Genomic DNA, 13,149 nt, shown 5'->3' on the forward strand with positions numbered 1-13,149 from the left:
ATGATCTGAAATGGAAGGTGGGACTAGTCCTATACCCTAGCAACGACTGGAAGTGACCGGAAATGGAAGGTGGGTCTAGTCCTATACCCTAGCAATGACCGGAAGTGGCCTGAAATGGAAGGTGGGAGCAGTCCTATACCCTAGCAACGACCGGAAATGACCTGAAATGGAAGGTGGGACTAGTCCTATACCCTAGCAACTACTGGAAGTGGCCTGAAATGGAAGGCGGGACCAGTCCTATACCATAGCAATGACCGGAAATGGCCTCAAATGGAAGGCAGGACCAGCCCTGTATGCTAGCAACAACTGGAAATGACCTGAAATGGAAGGCAGGACCAGTGCCCGGCCTCTGACCCCCGTGACCGCTGACCCTGCCGTGCGGTACGGTGCTCACGAGGTTTTATTGTGTGGGAAGCTAGAGGAGAGAGGCCCGGATGTGACAGGGCTCCGGATGGGAGGCTGGGGAAAGGCCCTGGATGGGAGGCCCGAGGTGGAGTTCAAGGATGAGAGGCTCAGGATGTGAGAGTCCCAGGATATGTGAAGCCCTGGGTCTGAGAATCCCATGATGTGAGACTCTCTGAATGTGAAAATCCCCGGATGTGGGAATCCCCAGATGTAGGAGTTCCCAGATGTGAGAGTCTCCACATGTGAGAGTCTCTGGATGTAAAAGTCCCCGGATGTGACAATCCCGGGATGTAGGAATCTCTAGATGTGGGAATCCCTGGATGTGAGAATCCCTGGCTGTGGGAATCCCCGGATGTGAGAATCCCTGGATCTGAGAATTCCCGGATGTGAAAATCCAAAAATGTGAGAATCCCCGGATGTGAGAGTCCCTGGATGTGAGATTTCCCCAGATGTGGGAATTCCCTGGTCTGAGCATCCCTGGAAGTGGGAATCCCCGGATATGAGAATCCCCGGATGTGGAAATCTCTGGATGTGAGAATCTCTGGATGTGAGAATCTCCGGATGTGAGAATCACCGTATGTGAGAGTCTGTATGTGGGAATCCCCGGATGTGAGAGTCTCTGGATGTGAGACTCTCCGGGTGTAAAAGTCCCCGGATGTAGGATTCTCCGGATGTGTGAATACATCCCCGGGAATCCCCGGATGTGAGTCCCCAGAAGTGAGAATCCCCGGATGTGAGAATCCCCAGATGTAGGAATCCCCGGATGTGGAGAGTCTGTATGTGGGAATCCCCGGATGTGGGAATCTCTGTATTTGAGTATACCTGGATGTTTAATACTCGGATGTGAGTCCCCGGATGTGAGAGGCGCAGGCCAGGATCTGCCATAGCCCCGGGCAGTTGGGGGTTGGGGGTCGGGTCGGGGTCAGAGGTCGGGGATCAGGTGGTCGCAGGCGCAGAGCGGTCCGGGCACGCAGCAGGGCTGCAGGCGCAGGCTCCAGGTGTTGTGTGCAGGGCGAGGGGCGGGGCCGCGCGGGGGTGGCGCGTGCACAGCATCCAGGCCACTGCGGCCTCCACGCGCCTGCGCGTCGCCATCGGGCCCCGCAGCGGGCGGGTCTCCCCCGGGTCCGCCGTCAGGTCAAAGAGCAGTGGCCGCCGGTGGCGGGTCATGCGCCGCCCGGAGCAGGCGCAGGCAGGGAAACCGAGGCAGGCGCCCGAGCCCGGCGGGTGGAAGCACGGAGTGGCGAAGTGCAGCTTCCACACCGTGCAGCCTGCGGGGGGTGGGGAGAAAGGAGTAACATCCGGGGCCTCACATCCGGGGATTCCCATCCGGGAATTCACATCCAGGACATCACATCCGGGGATTCACATCAGGGCATTCACACGCAAGACCTTACATCCGGGATTCCCATCCAGGACCTCACATCTGGGTATTCACATCCGGGGATTCCCATCTAGGACCTCACATCCAGGGATTCACATCCAGGCCCTCACATCCGGGGATTCACATGTGGTACTTCACATCCGGGGATTCACATGCGGGGCCTCACATCCGGGACCTCACAGCCAGGGATTCCCATCTGGGACCTCACATCCGGGGCCTCACATCTGGGGATTCCCATCCGAGGCCTCACATCCGGGATCTCACATCCGGGGCCTCACATCCAGGGATTCTCATCCACTACCTCACATCTGGAGTCTCACATCTGGGAATTCCCATCGGGGACTTCACATCCGGGACCTTACATCCGGGAATTCCCATCTCATGCCTTCCATCCAGGTCCTCACATCCCGGGATTCCCACATCCGAGGATTCCCACATCCAGGTCTCCCACCCCAGGCCTTGCATCCGGGTCCCTGTGCGCTCGCATGCAGCTCCCTCCCCCGCCCTGGGGCCCGGCGGAGGTTGAGGCACTCACTTGGGCGGTTGAACCAGCGCACGGCGTGCAGCCGGGCCTCGCAGTAGTGCAGCAGGAAGTTGTGGCCTGCGGCCTGCGCTGTCCTCAGCAGCGCGGGCATCAGGTCCTCGCCGTCCACCTCCCTGCGGGACCCGGATGTGCAGGCTTCTGAGCGCTCAGAGACTCGGATGTGCAGGCCAGAGCCCCCAGAGACCCGGATGTCAAGGCTTGAGCCTGTAGAGACCCGGATGTGCAGGCTTCTGAGTGCTCAGAGGCCCGGATGTGCAGGCCAGAGATCCCAGAGACCCAGATGTCCAGGTTTCTGAGCCCTCAGAGACCCGGATGTGCAGGTCTAAGACCCAGGCCTCTGGTCTTAGAGACCTGGATGTGTAGGCCTGAGGCCTCAGAGGGCCGAATATCCAAGCTTCTGAGCGCTCAGAGACCCGGATGTCCATGCTTCTGAGCCCCCAGAGACCCGGATGTGCAGGCCTGAGATCCCAGAGACCCGGATGTGCAGGCTTCTGAGCCCTCAGAGACCCAGATGTGCAGTCCTGAGCCCTCAGAGACCCGGATGTCCAGGACTGAGACCTGGGCCTAGGTACTCAGAGACCTGGATGTGCAGCCCTGATGCCTTAGAGACCCCGATATGAAGGCCTGAGTCCTCAGAGACCCAGATATCCAGGCTTCTGAGTGCTCAGAGGCCCGGATTTGCAGGCCTGAGCCCTTAGTTACCCGGATGTAAAGGCTTCTGAGACCTCAGAGACCCGGATGTCCATGCCTGAGCCCCGGGTCTTGGGTCTTAGAGACCCGGATGTGCAGGCTCCTGAGCCCCCAGAGACCCGGATGTGCAGGTCTGAGCCCTCAGAGACCCGGATGTGTAGGCTTCTGAGCCCCCAGAGACCCGGATGTGCAGGCCTCAGCCTCCCCCCCTCAGGATCCCTGAGGCCCCGGATGACCTCCCTTCCACCCCACCCCGTGCGGAACCAGGCCGGCGAACGACTACCTGTCCGCCGGAACCCAGCCCCCGGCCAGGCGCACCACGGTGGGGAACAGGTCCATGAGGCTGGTGGGCTCAGGCACCAGGCGCCCTGCAGGCAGCGTCCCAGGCCAGCACGCCAGCCCAGGAACCCGGATGCCACCCTCCCAGCCACCCATGCCTTTGCCACCTGCAAGGGGGGAGCGAAGGGCAAAGGTCAATGGCGGGGTCGGGCCGCGTGGGAGGCCCCGCCCATCCTGCCTCAGTTTCCCCCTCGCCCTGGTGCACGCCGTTGGAACCCCCAAGGCGGGCGCCCCAGGCCCGGGCCTCCAGCGAGGCACCGTGATCTGACGTGAAGTAGACAAGGGTGCGGCGCCCCAGCCCTGCACTGTCCAGCGCCGCCAGCAGTCGCCCTGTGGGGGGGGGCAATGGATCCGTGCCTCAGTTTACCCCCAGCGTCCACCGTGCCTCGGTTTACCCCCAACATGCACCATGCCTCAGTTTACCCAACATGCATCGTGACTCAGTTTACAAATTTCCATCGTGCTTCAGTTTATCCCCAATGCCCAGTGACTCAGTTTACCCAACAGGCACTGTGCCTCAGTTTACACCCAATGCTCACTGGGCCTCAGTTTACCCCCATCCCAGTGCCTCAGTTTACTCAACCCACTCACCTCGTCCCCGTGCCTCAGTTTACCCAACATGCACCATGCCTCAGTTTACACAATATGCCCAGTGCCTCAGTTTACCCAACATGCACCATGCCTCAGTTTACCCAACATGCCCAGTGACTCAGTTTACCCAAATACACCGTGCCTCAGTTTACCCCAATACCCAGTGACTCAGTTTACCCAAATGCACCGTGCATCAGTTCACCCTGAACATGCACCGTGCTTCAGTTTACCCAACATGCACCATGCCTCAGTTTACCCAAGTGCACCATGCCTCAGTTTACCCCCAACATGCCCAGTGACTCAGTTTATCCAAGTGCACCGTGCCTCCATTTACCCCAACCCATTGACCCCGTTCCCATGCCTCAGTTTCCCCCATCCCACTCACCCCATCTCCGTGCCTCAGTTTCCCCCAACCCACTCACCCCACCCCCGTGCCTCAGTTTCCCCATCCCGCTCACCCCGACCCTGTGCCTCAGTTTCCCCATCCCGCTCACCCCACCCCAGTGCTCAGTTTCCCCCATCCCACGCACCGTGCCTCAGTTCCCCCCCTGCACTCACCCACCATCCAGTCAAGCTCCTCCACGTTGTCGCCGTAGGCGCTGTGCGAGCTGCAGCCCCAGAAGGCGGGTGAGGTGACCAGCGGGACGTGGACGTGGAGGAAGGAGACAAGGAGGAAGAAGGGGCGGGCCTGGTGCCTGCGGACCCACGTCAGACCCCGCCCCCATCATCAATAACCTCACCAATAACCGACCTGATCAGGTATTGCCAATAATCGATCAGATGATTGATAATCGATCCTGATCTAATCGAAAATACCAATAATCGATCCTGATCTGATCGAAAATACCAATAATCAATCGTGATGTGATCGATAATACCAATAATCGATCATGATCTGATCAATAATACCAATAATCAATAGTGATCTGATTGAAAATACCAGTTATTACCAATAATCAAACATCATCTGATCGATATGACCAATAATAGAACATGAGCTGATCAGATATTACTAATAATCGAACAGGATCTGATCAATAATACCAATATTCGATCGTGATGTGATCGATAATACCAATAATCGAACATCATCTGATCGATAATACCAATAATTGAACATGAGCTGATCAGTTATTACCAATAATCGAACATCATCTGAACAGTTATTACCAATAATCGATCATGATCTGATCAATACTACCAATGATTGATCGTGGTCTGATCTGAGGTCTACCAGATGTCTCTACAGATCTACTAGATGGAACATCCAAGGACCTGAGGTCTACCAGATGTCTATAGAGATCTACTGGATGTAACATCCTGGGATTTGACGTCTACCAGTTGTCTCTGCAGATCTACTGATGGAACATCCGGGAACCTGAGGTCTACCAGATGTCTATAGAGATGTACTAGATGTAACATTCAGGGATTTGAGGACTACCAGATGTCTATAGAGATCCATTGATGGAACATCCGGGGATTTGAGGTTGACAGTTGACTATAGAGATCTACTGGATATACATCTGGGCACCTGAGGTCTACCAGTTGACCATAGAGATCTAGTAGATGTACATCAGGGGATCTGAGGTCTACCAGATGTCTATAGAGATCTATTGATGGAACATCCAGGGATTTGAGATTGACCAGTTGACTACAGAGATCTACTGGATGTACATCCGGGGATCTGAGGTCTACCAGATGCCTATAGAGATCTCCTAGTGGAACATTCGGGGATTTGAGGTTGACAGTTGACTATAGAGATCTACTGGATGTACATCCGGGGATCTAAGGTCTACCAGTTGACTATAGAGAACTAGTAGATGGCATCTGTCCCCCTCCCCAGCCCCAGGCTGACCTGTGGATGAAGGCCTCAGCCTCCCGCAAGAACAGCCCCGCGCTGGCCTCGAACCTCAGAGGCTGCTGGACGACCTGGTGATCCCTCATCAGGAAGCAGTCGGCGTGGACGATGAAGACACCTAGGAGGCAGGAGGTGCAGGCCAGGAGCAAGGCCCCACATCCGGGGCCCAGCACCCTGGGCACCCAGCGCAGGCCCAGCAGGCCCGTGAGCTTCCCAGCGGCCAGGCAGAGCAGGGAAAGCAGCAGCAGCTGCGCCCCCAGGTCCAGGGGCCCTTGCAGACGCACTCGCTTCTCCGAGGGCTCCGCTTGCAGGCTGTCCCCCATCAGGGTGAAGGGGACCCCGAAGAAGGAGTCGAACCTATGGTTCAGGGGGTGGTGGCAGTGGTGAGTGGGGGACTCACAGTTGAGGCCCAGGTGCCATTTGCCTGGAGGGGAAGAGATGGATGGATGAGTGAATGGATGGGTGGATGGGTGGATGGATGGGTGGATGGGTGGATGGGTGGATGGATGGGTGGATGGATGGGTGGGTGGATGGATGGGTGGATGGATGGATGGATGGATGGATGGATGGATGGATGGGTGGGTGGATGGATGGATGGATGAATAGGTGGATGGGTGGATGGATGGATGGATGAGTGGATGGATGGATGGATGGGTGGATGGGTGGATGGATGGATGGATGGAGGGGTGGATGGATGGATGGATGGGTGGATGGATGGATGGATGAGTGGATGGATGGATGGATGGGGGATGGGTGGATAGATGGATGGGTGGATGGATGACTTCTCTCTTTCCTATGAGGCCAGTGGCATATCCCTGCTGCTGCAGGATCTTGGCGAAGGTGATCTCGGAAGTGGGCAGCCCGCCAGACACGGCTGCCCACTGCAGCACGCGCGCCCCGTTGGTGGTCACCATGCCTTCCAAGAGAGAGGAGAAGGACCCTAGGTCAGTGATGATGGCGTCCTGGGTAAGGAGGGGGCATCTAGCACCTTCAGGGGGAAGGCCTGCTGTGTCTGGGATAGCCTGGGACCTGCCCACCCGGGGTGGAAAGGACCCCAGCCCTGGGAGCCCTCGGGGGAAACCAATATGGCATCACTTCCGGTTTCCTGGTGGTTCAGGGGGGAAGTCCCAGAGTCTCAGGGATTTGAACCTGAGATCCTCAGAGAAGTCCTCCCCTCCCTCTGGTTGACCTCCGTGCCCTAGATGTTGGGCCTCAGTTCCCCGGATGTTGGATGTTAGTATCCCGGATGTTGGCCCTCATCCCCGGATGATGGAATTCAGTGCCCTGTATGGTGGATATCAGGACCCCAGATGTTGGACTTCAGTTACCCGAATGTTGTAGCTCAGTTCCCTGGATGTTGGATCTTACTACCCCGTATATTGGAGCTCAGATTCGGGTATGTTGGCCCTCAGATCCCCAGATGTTGGAGCTCAGTTCCCCGGATGTTGGGGCTCAGGTTCCCGGTTGTTGGATCTTAGTATTCCGGATGGTGGATGTCAGATCCTCGGATGTTGGAGTTCAATTCCCAGAATGTTAGGCCTCAGATCCCCGGATGTTGGATCTTAGTACAATGGATGTTAGAGATAAGGTCCCCGGATGTTAGAGTTCAGTGCCCTGGATGTTGGTGCTCAGATCCCCGGATGTTGGATCTTAGTAACCCGGATGTTAGAGATGAAGTCCCTGGATGTCAGAGCTCAGTACCCTGATGTTGGTGCTCAGTTCCCCGGATGTTGGGCTTTAGATCCCCGGATGTTGGGTCTCAGATCCCCAGATGTTGGATATCAGGTCCACGGATGTTGGATCTTAGTACCCTGGATGTTGGCTCTCAGATCCCCGGATGTCCCGACCCCGCCTCCCCCCCCACCGCTCCTTCCATTCCCCGGATGTCCCACCCCCCCATACTGACCCAGGCGCACAGGGTAGCGTCCCGTCAGGAAGGTTGCGTGGCTTGGGCTGCAGACGGACGCTGCTGCCAGGTGCTGGGTCAGCCGCACGCCATCGCGGGCCAGGCCGTCCAGGTGCGGGATGCTGTGTGGGGAGAGGGAAACTGAGTCACAGCCAAGAACATACGGGGACCTGGGGTCTAACATCCGGGGATCTAATGCCCAAAATCCCAGGAGCTAAACTCCAACATCTGGGGCCCTGAGATCCCACATCCGGGGATCTAAGATCCAACATCCGGGGACCTGAGATCCCACATCCGGGGTACTAAGATCCAACATCTGGGGACCTGAGGTCCAACATTTGGGGACCTGGCATCCAACATCTGGGAACCTGAGGGCCAACATCTGGAGATCTAAGATCCAACATCTGGGGCCCTGAGATCCCACATTCCAGGGTACTAAGATCTATATCTGTGGACTGGGCTCCTACATCCGGGGTCTAAGGCCCAACATCCGGGGACCTGAGGGCCAAACATCTGGGTATCTGATCTCAAACATCCAGGGACCTGACATCCAACATCCGAGGTACTAAGATCCAAGATCCGGGGAATTGAATTCCAACATCCGGGGACCTAACATCCAACATCCAGGGATCTGAGGTCCAACATCCGGGGGCCTGATCTCCAACATCTGGGGTACTAACATGTAACATCCGGGAACCTGATTTCCCACATCTGGGGTATACTAAGATTTAACATCCGAGGACCTGATCTCCAACATCCGGGGCACTAACATCCCACATCCAGGGATCTGATATCCAACATCCGGGGACCTGATCTTCAACATCCAGGGAACTGAGATCCAACATCCTGGGAATTGAACTCCAACATCCGGAGACCTACCATCCAACATCCGGGGACGTGAGGTCCACTAGATGTCTATACAGATCTCCTGGTGGAACATCCGGGGAACTGAGCTCGAACATCCGGGATACTAACATGTAACATCCGGGGACCTGATATCCAACATCCGGGGCAGTAAGATTCAACATCCGGGGACCTGATCTCCAACATCCGGGGACCTGATCTTCAACATCCGAGCACCTGACATCTAACATCCGGGGTACTAACATCTAACATCTAGGGACCTGATCTCCAATATCCGGAGCACTAACCTAACATCCGAGAACCTGATTTCCCACATCTGGGGCATTAAGATCTAACATCCTTGGACCTGTCCTCCAACATCCGGGGCACTAACATCCCACATCCGGGGACCTGAGCTCCCACATTCGGGGCACTAACCTCCAACATCTGGGGACCTGAGCTCCTACATCCGGGGCACTTAAGTCCAATATCTGAGGACATGATCTCCCACATCCGGGGTACTAAGATTTAACATCCCGGGACATGATATCCAACATCCGGGGCACTAACATCCAACATCTGGGGAACTGAGTTACTAGATGTCTATACAGTTCTCCTGGTGGAACATCCAGGGATCTGAGCTCCCACATCCGGGTAACTAAGGCCCCACATCCGGGCCTCCCCCTCTGCTCACCGCAGGCTGCGGTTCCCGAAGCTGTCCAGGTCGCCCAGGCCCAGGTCATCGGCCAAGAGCAGCAGGAAGTTGGGGCGCGAGGGGGTGGGGCCTGCGCAAGGGCCAGGGGGGAGGAGGAGGAGGAGGAGGAAGGCGAGGGGTGGGGCTGCGCAGCCGCTGTGCAACCTGAGGAGGTGAGAGAGGAGGAGGAGGGGTGGATGGGTGGATGGATGGGTGGATGGATGGATGGATAGGTGGATGGGTGGATGGATGGATGGATGGGTGAATGGATGGGTGGATGGATGGATGGTTGGATGGATGAATGGATGGGGAATGGGTGGATGAATGGATGGGTGGATGGATGGATGGATGGGTGGATGGATGGGTGGATGGGTGGATGTATGTATGAATGTATGGATGGATGGATGGATGGATGGATAGGTGGATGGGTGGATGGATGGATGGGTGGATGGATGGATGCACAGTGGATGGATGGATGGGTGGATGGATGGATGGGTGGGTGGATGGGTGGATGGATGGGTGGTTGGGTGTATGGATGGATGGGTGGATGGATGGGTGGGTGGATGGATGAATGGTTGGATGGATGGGTGGGTGGATGGATGGATGAATAGGTGGATGGATGAATAGGTGGATGGGTGGATGAATAGGTGGGTGGGTGGATGGATGGATGGGGATATGGATTGATGGATGGATGGGTGGATGGATGGGTGGGTGGATCGATGGGTGGGTGGATGGATGGATGAATAGGTGGATGGATGAATAGGTGGATGGGTGGATGAATAGGTGGGTGGGTGGATGGATGGATGGGGATATGGATTGATGGATGGATGGGTGGATGGATGGATGGATGGATGGATGAATGGATGGGTGGGTGAGTGGATGGATGGTTGGGTGGATGGATGGATGGGTGGATGGATGGATGGGTGAATGGGAAGAGGGATGGAAGGACTCCCCCTCCCTCCAGGCCTTCTCCTGACCAACTTGGCATCCAGGATCCCGTCCTTCCCATGATGCTCCCCGTTTCATGGAAGAGAATGCTGGAAGCAGGAAGTGGGGAAGAGCTGAGTAACATCCGGCCACCCCAGGGCCAGGCTGCTGTTGCCCCCACCAGTACATCAGCCCCTCACCTCGTCTTTCCAGGCCTGTGGCGGGGCCCTGCAACCCCCACCCCGGGGCATGGTGGAACATCGGGGGTGGGGGCTTCATAGACCAATCGAAGCCCTCCCACCCCCGGTCCCCACACCTCTCCCCGTGTTCCCCAGAGGACGAACTCACATCCACAGTTCTCTGCCATCAGCGCCTGGGCCTGCTGCTCTCACTGCCAGCCAGGAAGCTCGCAGGGCTCAAATGTCCATGTCACTCCAGCAGCCAGAACTCCACAACATCCCTCCAAAATAAAAGTCCCCTTGTTCCTTGGAAAGCACAACATTCCCCCCCCTCCAAAATAAAAGTCCCCTTTGTTCCTTAGAAAGGAACAGGATGTGGTGCTGAAGGGGAAGGCGGGGAAGGAAGGGAAAAGCCTGGAGTTGCTGGGCTGGGCGCCAAGAAATATCCAGGCCTGGCAGAGGCAGGAGGAAGGGGAGGCGGGAAACCTCGAGAACTACATGGAAGGCTGCAATAATAGTCAGGACCATCAGGGAGGGTGGCCTGTGCCCAGGGGGCATGGCCTGCGTTCAGTAGGCCGTGGCCAGAGCTCAGGAGGGCGTGGCCTGGGCTGGGGAGGAAGTGAGGGACTCAGGAGGGCTTGGCCTGTGCTGGGAATGTAGTGAGGGTCTCAGGGGGCGTGGCCTGTGGTCAGGAGGGCGTGGCCTATGCTGGGGAGAAAATGAGGGTGTCAGGAGGGCGTGGCCTGTGCTCAGGAGGGCGTGGCCTGTGCTGGGGAGGAAGTGAGGGACTCAGGAGGGCGTGGCCTGTGCTGGAGCTAAACTGAGGGTCTCAGGAGGGCGTGGCCTGCAATGAGGCAGAAGTGAGGGTCTCAGGAGGGTGTGGCCTGCAATGAGGCGGAAGTGAGGGACCTATGTGGGCGTGGCCTGCGCTGGGGCGGAAGTGAGGGTCTCAGGAGGGCGTGGCCTGTGCTGGGAAGGAAGTGAGGGTCTCAGGAGGGCGTGGCCTGTGCTGGGAATGTATGAGGGCCCCAGGAGGGCGTGGCCTGTGCTAGGAGCGGAAATGAGAGTGTGGCCTATGCTGGGCAGAAATGAGGGGTCTCAGGAGGGTGTGGCCTGTGCTGGGGCAGAAGTGAGGGTTTCAGGAGGGCGTGGCCTGCGCTGGGGCGGAAGTGAGGAAGAATTCCATCCAGAAGCAGCACGGCTGCTTTATTGCCTCCGATTCTGGGAAAGGACCCCAACGGCCCAAAGCGCAGCTGGAGCCCGGAGCCAAGGTGTGGAGCGCCTGCTCCGCCCACATCTGGGTTCCACCTCTCACATCTGGGTCTCAACCCCTCACATGTGGGTCCCAACCCTCACATCCGGGTCCAAACCCCTCACATCCAGGTCCTGGCGCCTCCCAGTGGGCCTGGAGATAAGTGACATCCTGGTACTCGCCTCCACGTCTGGGTTCCCGGACCTGGAGATCCCTAACATCCGGGTACCCACCCCATATCTGGGTTCACGGACCTGGAGGTCCCTAACATCCGGGTACCCAGCCCACATCCGGGTTCATGGACCTGGAGGTCCCTAACATCCGGGTAGTTCCCATTCCACATCTCGTTCCTGGACCATCAGTGGATGTGGTGGGACCTGACATCCGGGATCCCCACACCACATCCGGGTCCTAGACCCTGTCAGTAGAAGGAGAGGAGCGTGACATCTGGGACTCAACACGCCACAGCTATGCCCATGGATGTGATATCCGGGTCCCATCCAGCATATATCCGGGTCCGTGCCACAGTCCACATCCGGGTTAATGGACGTGGACTTACATAACATCCGGGTTCCCCACGCAACATCCGGGTCCTGGCCCCTGAGTGGACCTGCAGATAGGTTATATCCGGGTCCCCCAGTCCACATCCGGGTCCTGGCCCCTCAGTGGACCTGGACATAAGTGACATCCGGGTCCCTGACGCCACCTTCAGGTGAGTGGACATGGAGGAGGGTGACATCCGGGTCCCCCAGTCCACATCCGGGTCCTGGCCCTTCAGTGGACCTGGAGATAAGTGACATCTGGGTTCCCCAGGCCACATCTGGGTCAGTGGACACAAATGAGGGTGACATCCGGGCCCCTCCCAGTCCACATCCGTGTACTGGCCCCTCAGTGGACATGAAGGAAGGTGACATCCGGGTCCCTCCTAGTCCACATCCGGGTCCTGACCCATCAGTGCATCTGGAGGAAAGTGACATCCGGTTCCTCCATGCCACATCCGGGTCAGTGGACATGGAAGAAAGTGACATCCGGGTCCCTTCTAGTCCCCACATCCGGGTCCTGGCCCCTCAGTGGACCCAGAGATAGGTGACATCCGGGTCTTTCCCAGTCCACATCTGGGTCCCTCCCAGTCCACATCTGGGTCCTAGCCTCTCCATGGCCTCTGGTCGGACCGCAGCTTCTGTACAGCGCGCGCAGGTTCGGAACCCCACATCCAGGCATCTTCCGGCTGGGGCCCAGGAGTCTTGCTGGAGCTGGACATCTGGTTCTCACGCGCTTTCCTGGCAACCGAACGCCGCGGCCTAGCGGCGGGAATGAAGCCCCACATCCGGGTCTCCTCAGTCCGTTGCCCTGCCATGGCACCCAGCGGCCTAGTGGCGGGAATGAAGCTGAACATCCGGGTCTCCAGCACGCGGGGGGCGTGTCCGGGCGGCGCCCTGGGGTGGGAGTGGCAGACGTAGGCGCCGCGGTCGCGCTCTGAGGCGGCGCGCACCTCCAGGCTGCCGTCGGCGCCCAGCGTGAAGCGGCCTCGCCTCTGCAG

At 57.8% G+C, this 13,149-nt stretch overlaps 1 protein-coding gene across 1 annotated transcript; it reads right to left on the reverse strand.

Moving 5' to 3' along the window:
• Window positions 1-1,341: 1,341 nt before the first annotated feature.
• Window positions 1,342-10,548, reverse strand: LOC138836031 (arylsulfatase L-like). Its single transcript, XM_070034561.1, has 11 exons — window positions 10,527-10,548; window positions 10,229-10,288; window positions 9,252-9,416; window positions 7,715-7,836; window positions 6,958-7,092; window positions 5,806-6,724; window positions 4,509-4,645; window positions 3,555-3,689; window positions 3,304-3,466; window positions 2,322-2,443; window positions 1,342-1,673 (listed from the first exon to the last, which is right to left on the reverse strand). Exons 6-11 carry the CDS (start codon window positions 6,720-6,722, stop codon window positions 1,342-1,344), a joined length of 1,806 nt encoding a protein of 601 aa, XP_069890662.1. The 5' UTR covers window positions 6,723-6,724; window positions 6,958-7,092; window positions 7,715-7,836; window positions 9,252-9,416; window positions 10,229-10,288; window positions 10,527-10,548.
• Between the last annotated feature and the right edge of the window lie 2,601 nt (window positions 10,549-13,149).

Source organism: Dipodomys merriami, unplaced genomic scaffold (genome assembly GCF_024711535.1).
Source record: "Dipodomys merriami isolate MVZ:Mamm:240054 unplaced genomic scaffold, mDipMer1.0.p SCAF_247, whole genome shotgun sequence".
NCBI classification, from domain to species: domain Eukaryota; kingdom Metazoa; phylum Chordata; class Mammalia; order Rodentia; family Heteromyidae; genus Dipodomys; species Dipodomys merriami.

Coding starts and splice junctions, on each gene's coding strand:
- LOC138836031 (XM_070034561.1), bottom strand. CDS start 6,722: ATGGTGACCACCAACGGGGCGCGCGTGCTGCAGTGGGCAGCCGTGTCT. Junction 4,646..5,805: donor GCTGAGGCCTTCATCCACAG/GTCAGCCTGGGG, acceptor GTGGGTCCGCAG/GCACCAGGCCCGCCCCTTCT. Junction 3,690..4,508: donor GGAGCTTGACTGGATGGTGG/GTGAGTGCAGGG, acceptor CCCCCCCCACAG/GGCGACTGCTGGCGGCGCTG.